The sequence below is a fragment of the Poecilia reticulata genome, chromosome 12 (genome assembly GCF_904066995.2).
Source record: "Poecilia reticulata chromosome 12, P_reticulata-male-v2, whole genome shotgun sequence".
Lineage (NCBI taxonomy): Eukaryota > Metazoa > Chordata > Actinopteri > Cyprinodontiformes > Poeciliidae > Poecilia > Poecilia reticulata.
In genome coordinates this window covers 16,486,723-16,492,187 of record NC_088841.1, presented here as the reverse complement: position 1 = coordinate 16,492,187, position 5,465 = coordinate 16,486,723, and the positions used below count along the sequence as shown (strand labels likewise).

At 39.5% G+C, this 5,465-nt stretch overlaps 1 protein-coding gene across 2 annotated transcripts; it reads right to left on the bottom strand.

Annotated features, from left to right (window-relative positions):
• Nucleotides 1-5,465, bottom strand: slc2a11l (solute carrier family 2 member 11, like). 2 transcript variants are annotated; one of them, XR_014090178.1, is made up of 13 exons: nucleotides 5,156-5,465; nucleotides 4,808-4,906; nucleotides 4,432-4,592; nucleotides 4,221-4,345; nucleotides 4,007-4,136; nucleotides 2,898-3,046; nucleotides 2,593-2,780; nucleotides 2,045-2,155; nucleotides 1,705-1,806; nucleotides 1,509-1,584; nucleotides 1,280-1,407; nucleotides 448-1,188; nucleotides 1-79 (listed from the first exon to the last, which is right to left on the bottom strand). XR_014090178.1 is itself a non-coding variant. In XM_008424083.2 (12 exons), exons 1-12 carry the CDS (start codon nucleotides 5,177-5,179, stop codon nucleotides 979-981), a joined length of 1,503 nt encoding a protein of 500 aa, XP_008422305.2. In that variant the 5' UTR covers nucleotides 5,180-5,465; the 3' UTR covers nucleotides 1-978. The 2 variants fall into 2 exon arrangements, 1 of the variants encoding a protein (XP_008422305.2); XM_008424083.2 differs by having other exon boundaries at nucleotides 1-1,188.

Here is a 5,465-nt window from a genome sequence, read left to right as displayed (position 1 = left end):
GAAACGTTTTCAGCTTTTACTCTACTGTACAGGAACTTGAAGAGACGTTCACAGCTGATCCCCACTCAACCTGAGAGAGCTGCAACAAGGAAGAATGAAGAAAAATTGATGCGTCCAGATGTACAAACCTGATAGAAACCAAAGATGCATCTACTAAATACTGAAGGCAGTGAATATTCATGCAATCACTTAGTTTATGTTGCATATTTTCACTTATCTATTGTCATTTTATGGGAATCAGTTTTCACTTTGACATTAAACAGCTACATTTTGTTGATCACGAATATTTAGCAAAAGCAATTAAAGAGGTGAATGCTTTTTACAACCCTAAAAATAAACTGGAAAAACTAAATCCAAAGGAATGAACATATATAGTAAGTGAAACCTTAACAATAATTAACACAGCAAAACAAATGTAGTATAGCAATTCAACCTGGAAAGACTCACTGAGAGAGAATGGTATTAGAACATTTAATTGACAAATGAAAGTCTTTGGTGCTCGGCGGGAAGAACCACTGTCAGAGAGAATGAGCCGCTGTGTATGAAGATTAGAGACGTCTTCTTCACCCGCTCGGACCCACACACTGATAGTGGAGAGAATGTCGCCTATTGAAGAAACCATGAGCTGAAGGCGGAGGAGGGGTGGAGGAAGGTTGAAGCTCAGCCAACGAGCGGAAGCAGATGAACAGCTGGACCTTATCAAGGGAGCGGCGCTTGATGATCGGAGGAGGAGACCATCACAGATAGGTTGGCATGGCGACATCTTTGGTTGAGCAGGTGAGACGAATAGAGTCTTCCAGTTTGAATTTACGCCTAGGCTTCTTGACGTAAATGTAAAACGTAAATGACACACACAAAACAAAATGATCACTTACAAACAAAATCAAAAACCAAATTCCCAAAGAATGTAACACCTTCACGCTTCCTCAATCTTAGTCTTTATTGTGAAGTAGCTGTAAGCTTTGCCCAAACACTGCATCATAATTTGGTGTCTTGTGCTTTGATTTCACAGATTTTAGAAGAGTTTTTCTTCTGCGAGGTTTTATCTTTGGCACGCATCCTGTCAAACTCAGCAGAAATCTCCAGCGCTGTTCTATCTTTGGTCTCCGGCATGTTGAACCTCACATGAAACCCACAGATGAGACAAACAGCCATAAATATGAGGAAGCAAAAATTGCCAAGGTTCTCCTGGAAACATTTGAAATAGCAAATTAATTTACAAGCTAACACATCTGAACTGTAGCTGAGGATATGGACATTTTGATGCTGAGGCACTCACCACCAAGATGGGGAAAAGTGACCCCAGAACAAACAGGCAGATCCAGTTCACTGTGCATCCGACTGTGTATCCAGCTGATTTAAACGACTGAGTTAAAATCTCCCCTGGAATAGGAATGGTCGTTGCAGCTTAGGATGAAAAAAAAAATGCAGAGTAGTAGAAGGTGTTAAGGAAAGCTTTTAATTTAGAAATGAGTAAAATCTAATGAAGCATTGTGATACAAACACACCTGGTCCACAGGAAAAAAAGAAAATGAAGACGAAAACGAGAACCATGCTGCAGTACGGCAGCCACCAGACAGTTTTCTGCAGAGAACAAGATAATTTTTTATCCCTTTTCCTGGTGTCATATCACACAGAGGGAACAAATTGTGAAGAAATATACATTAGATATATCTGGGTTTTTTTTTTTTTTTATAAACTCACCTGAAAGTAAACAGTGACAGAGAGGAGGCCCAGAGATGCAGCCATTCCTATGTAGCCACTGAACATCAGGTCCTTTTTGCCCATGCTCTCAATTATCATTGACTGCAAATTTAATACAGATTTAACACCTTAGTGCAAATGTTCAGCTCTCACTGACCACATGGAGGCACTATCAACACACACAAACACATTCAGAACAGCTTAAACTGAAACACAACATTTAGATGTGATAAAAAGGAAAATAAATCTACGATATTAAACATAAGCTGTCAGGATGTTTTACCTAAAGTTACTGAACAGAACAATGTTAATAAGTGGAAATCAGTGAAGGAGGACTTACACAGGCTATAGAGGTGGTTAATTCACAGAGGCCTGTCCCCAAGGCAGCGTACGCTAACCTGTGTTCTTGGATCCCTGCAGCTCGAAATACATCAAAAGAGTAAAAATACACCTGAAGAGAAACAGTTGAACATGTGAGGTTTAATTTAGAACATCATATTTTCAGAGATGCACTGAGAGAAATTACTGATGCAGTTCATTTTAAGTAGTTTTTATCTATAGATACCTCTGCTCTATGAGATCACTGTAGATTTTCACTGATGAATAGACAGATAACTGTTAAGTCAGTTAAAATTTTATATAAATTTATCATTTTATTTAAAAATCCTCAGGTCAGAATTTCAAAAACTATTGACAGGAAATCAAAAATCATAAAATCTAATTGGTGCATCTCTACTTGGGCCCTTTTTATTTGGTTGTAATTGTGCAGTGAGCAATTTCATGCTTTGGAAATTCATACAAACACAGATCATCAATTCTGCTCACAATAAAAAGGCTCTCTGCATGCAGAGTAAATCAAGGCTATTTGCATTTGTGAGTGGAACTCACAGCGTTGATGCCACAAAGCTGCAGCGAGGTGAAGACGATAACAATGGTGAGAAGCTGCCAGCGAACTGTTCGGTTCTGAAATAGCTCCAGAACCGAGCAGCTCCGGATGCTCTGCAGAGCTGCTTTCTCCTCCAGCATCTCCACAACTTCCTTGCTGTGATCTTTATTGCCCCATAGTTTCCTAAAAGCTAAGCGAGAATGAGAAAATTGTGCATTCTGGTGCAGCTGCTTGCTAATAGCGACAAAATGAAGGAAAGTGTATTATGGAACGGATCAGTTTAGGGCAGGAAAAGCACATATCAAACCATTTTCAGAGGCCTGGAGGTCTCCTCTTTCCAGCAGCAGGAACCTGGGAGACTCTGGCAGGAGAGGCAGAGTGCAGAGCTGGAACAATGCAGTGAAGCCATTGAAACCAAGCAGCCAGGGCCAGCTCTTCTCTGTGCCAAGCAGCTCTCTGTGTAAGGGAAAAAGTCACTTTGAGATGAAGCAACAGTCAGAACATCAAACTCACAAATCATTAACAAGTCCAGTTAAATAAGAAAGCATTCTGTCGGGAGAATGAGGGTTGAATTGGGTCAGACGTTAACTAACCCAACTTTAGTTATATATGTACTGATGTCAATTAAATATGTTAGATGTAAACACTCATCCATTCTTTGCCTGAGAGAAATATCTGATTAACTGACGCGTCAAATTTTGTCAAGATTATGGATTAAAAACAAATTTCAAGCCACAAGAAAAATATTGATTTTTATTTAAGGCTGCTTATTCATTCAGTGAGTTTCTTGTACCTGAACATATCAGCATACGTACCATGTTGGATCAAAGGGCGGACAGGAACTCAGGAGGCGTTACAGAAACAACGAAGGGAATTACACAACAACAAGACCGACAACTGAATCCAGCAGACAACGAACAAGACACAAGAAAGAACTAAACTCAACATAAAGGAAAGAGTCAAGATGGAAATGCCCTAATGAGAAAACGTTAAAATGATCTAACTACAAACACAAATGACAAGCATATTGTCTGCTCAGGTAACAGAGAACCGATTAGATAAAGAGCGGCGAGGGCCACAGGGAACAAATCTAAATCATTTTCTAACTATTATGTCATTTTTTTATGTAAACAACAAAAAAAACACCACAATCACAATGACAATTATTTTATATAAGGGAAAACGTCGTATCACAAGAAAAAGTAAATTGGTAACACATAAAAAAAGTCTTTAGTATCAACATTGTAGTCTAAAGTTGACAGAAAGACTTAAAACAAAATAAGAGAACCAAATAGCTCCTGGAAATACAGGACTTTTCACACTATTGTGTTTCTAAGAAGCCCGGTGTCATTAAAATAGACTAAGACGTGACCATAGGTCCATATTCGATTGTTCATTTGACCCAGTTCAGCTCACCTGATCCCCAGCAGCTGACCACAGAACTTCCCAACGGCCAAAGCGGTCGCAATGGTGACGCCCACCATCGCTCTCAGATTCTTAGGAGCAGATTCAGTGAGATACATCGCTTGAGCCGAGAGACCAATCCCTGAACACAAACCAGCTGCAACACTCAAACTGCTTGTAAAACAGGATAAATGGAAATATAATGCGGAAGGGTTTGGGCGATTACCTGCATTGATGCCGTAGAGAAATCTTCCCACCATTATCATCTCAAAGGAATTGGCTGTTCGGCTCGAGATCATCAATATGGCTCCTAATATAGCCCAAAAATTATTTAATAGAAGGCAGCAATTTCTGGGGAGGAGTGAAACACGGGGTGTCTAGTTACAATCAGCAGCATTGAATCAAAACGATGACCGAAGCTGTAATTGTGTCACAACCTGCCAAATCTTGAACTGATAGAACTTGCGATCAGCGATCCCAGCAACCCCCCAATGCAGAAAACAGACACTGTGAAGGACCAGATGAGAGACACCTCCCAGTCCATTAAGATTCGGTCGAATCTTTCCACACAGCTTCTATTCACCAGCTCTTTTATGAACTGCAACATGAAAACACACAGGTATTCACAAGTTGTCTGGTGCCCCAAATCCAACATATCTGGTTAAAAAGACCGAATTCCCTCATCAGCTAATGACCTAATCGTTTGATTCAGACGTGGTGACAGAGTGACACATCTAAAAGTTGCAGGGCCCCGGTGGTCAAGGAGTTTGACACCTTTCAAATCCTAACTTTTTTGGAAGTTATTGTACTTACTTGAGAGGGGGAAGTCATCACAGAAACACTGAATCCATACTGAAATGTCCCCCCGATGCTGCAGATGAAAATGGCCGCAATGAGGACAGGATAGTTCAGCTGCAGATACACACACCAAACAAAAGTCGGAATGTTAGGTTAGGGTCGTTACATTTGTTATTTTACCAGATAAAACACAATAATTATCAGTACTAAAAGAAGAAACTACTGTTAAATAACTGAAGACAGTTGTAACAAAAAAGGGAGAGGCAAAAATAAAAATTGTAAAGGAAGGCAGTTCATTTGTTCAGCACATTTTCTTCAGCAGAGCAGTTCAAAGAAATTCAGAAAAAGACAAAGATCACTTACGAGGAGAGTCAGGTGTTGTGGCATGGTTGGAGTCTGTCGCTATGTGGCTTCTCAATTCATTTGTACTCACTAAGCCCATCTTATAACTGAGTTCTGAAATGATTTACTTTGTTTTGAGGCCAAAGCAGAATTGTGAAGTGGAGTGACAAAGCAGAAATGCTTTGTTGTTCTACTTTAATTTATTAACCCCTATCAACATATTCTTTCTTTCTTTCTTTTTTTTTATTTGTCACACCTAAATGCTTCATATCATCAAGTAAGTTTTGATATCTACCTTAATAATAACTTATGTAAATTGACTACATTCAAA

Bases quoted from the DNA above. Each gene is read 5' to 3' on its own strand.
- slc2a11l (XM_008424083.2), bottom strand. From the start codon at position 5,179: ATGCCACAACACCTGACTCTCCTC. The intron at 2,156-2,592 runs GTGAGTTCCACT...GTTTCTCTTCAG, and splicing joins AGCTTTGTGGCATCAACGCT to GTGTATTTTTACTCTTTTGA. The intron at 1,189-1,279 runs GTGAGTGCCTCA...AAATGTTTCCAG, and splicing joins CACTTTTCCCCATCTTGGTG to GAGAACCTTGGCAATTTTTG.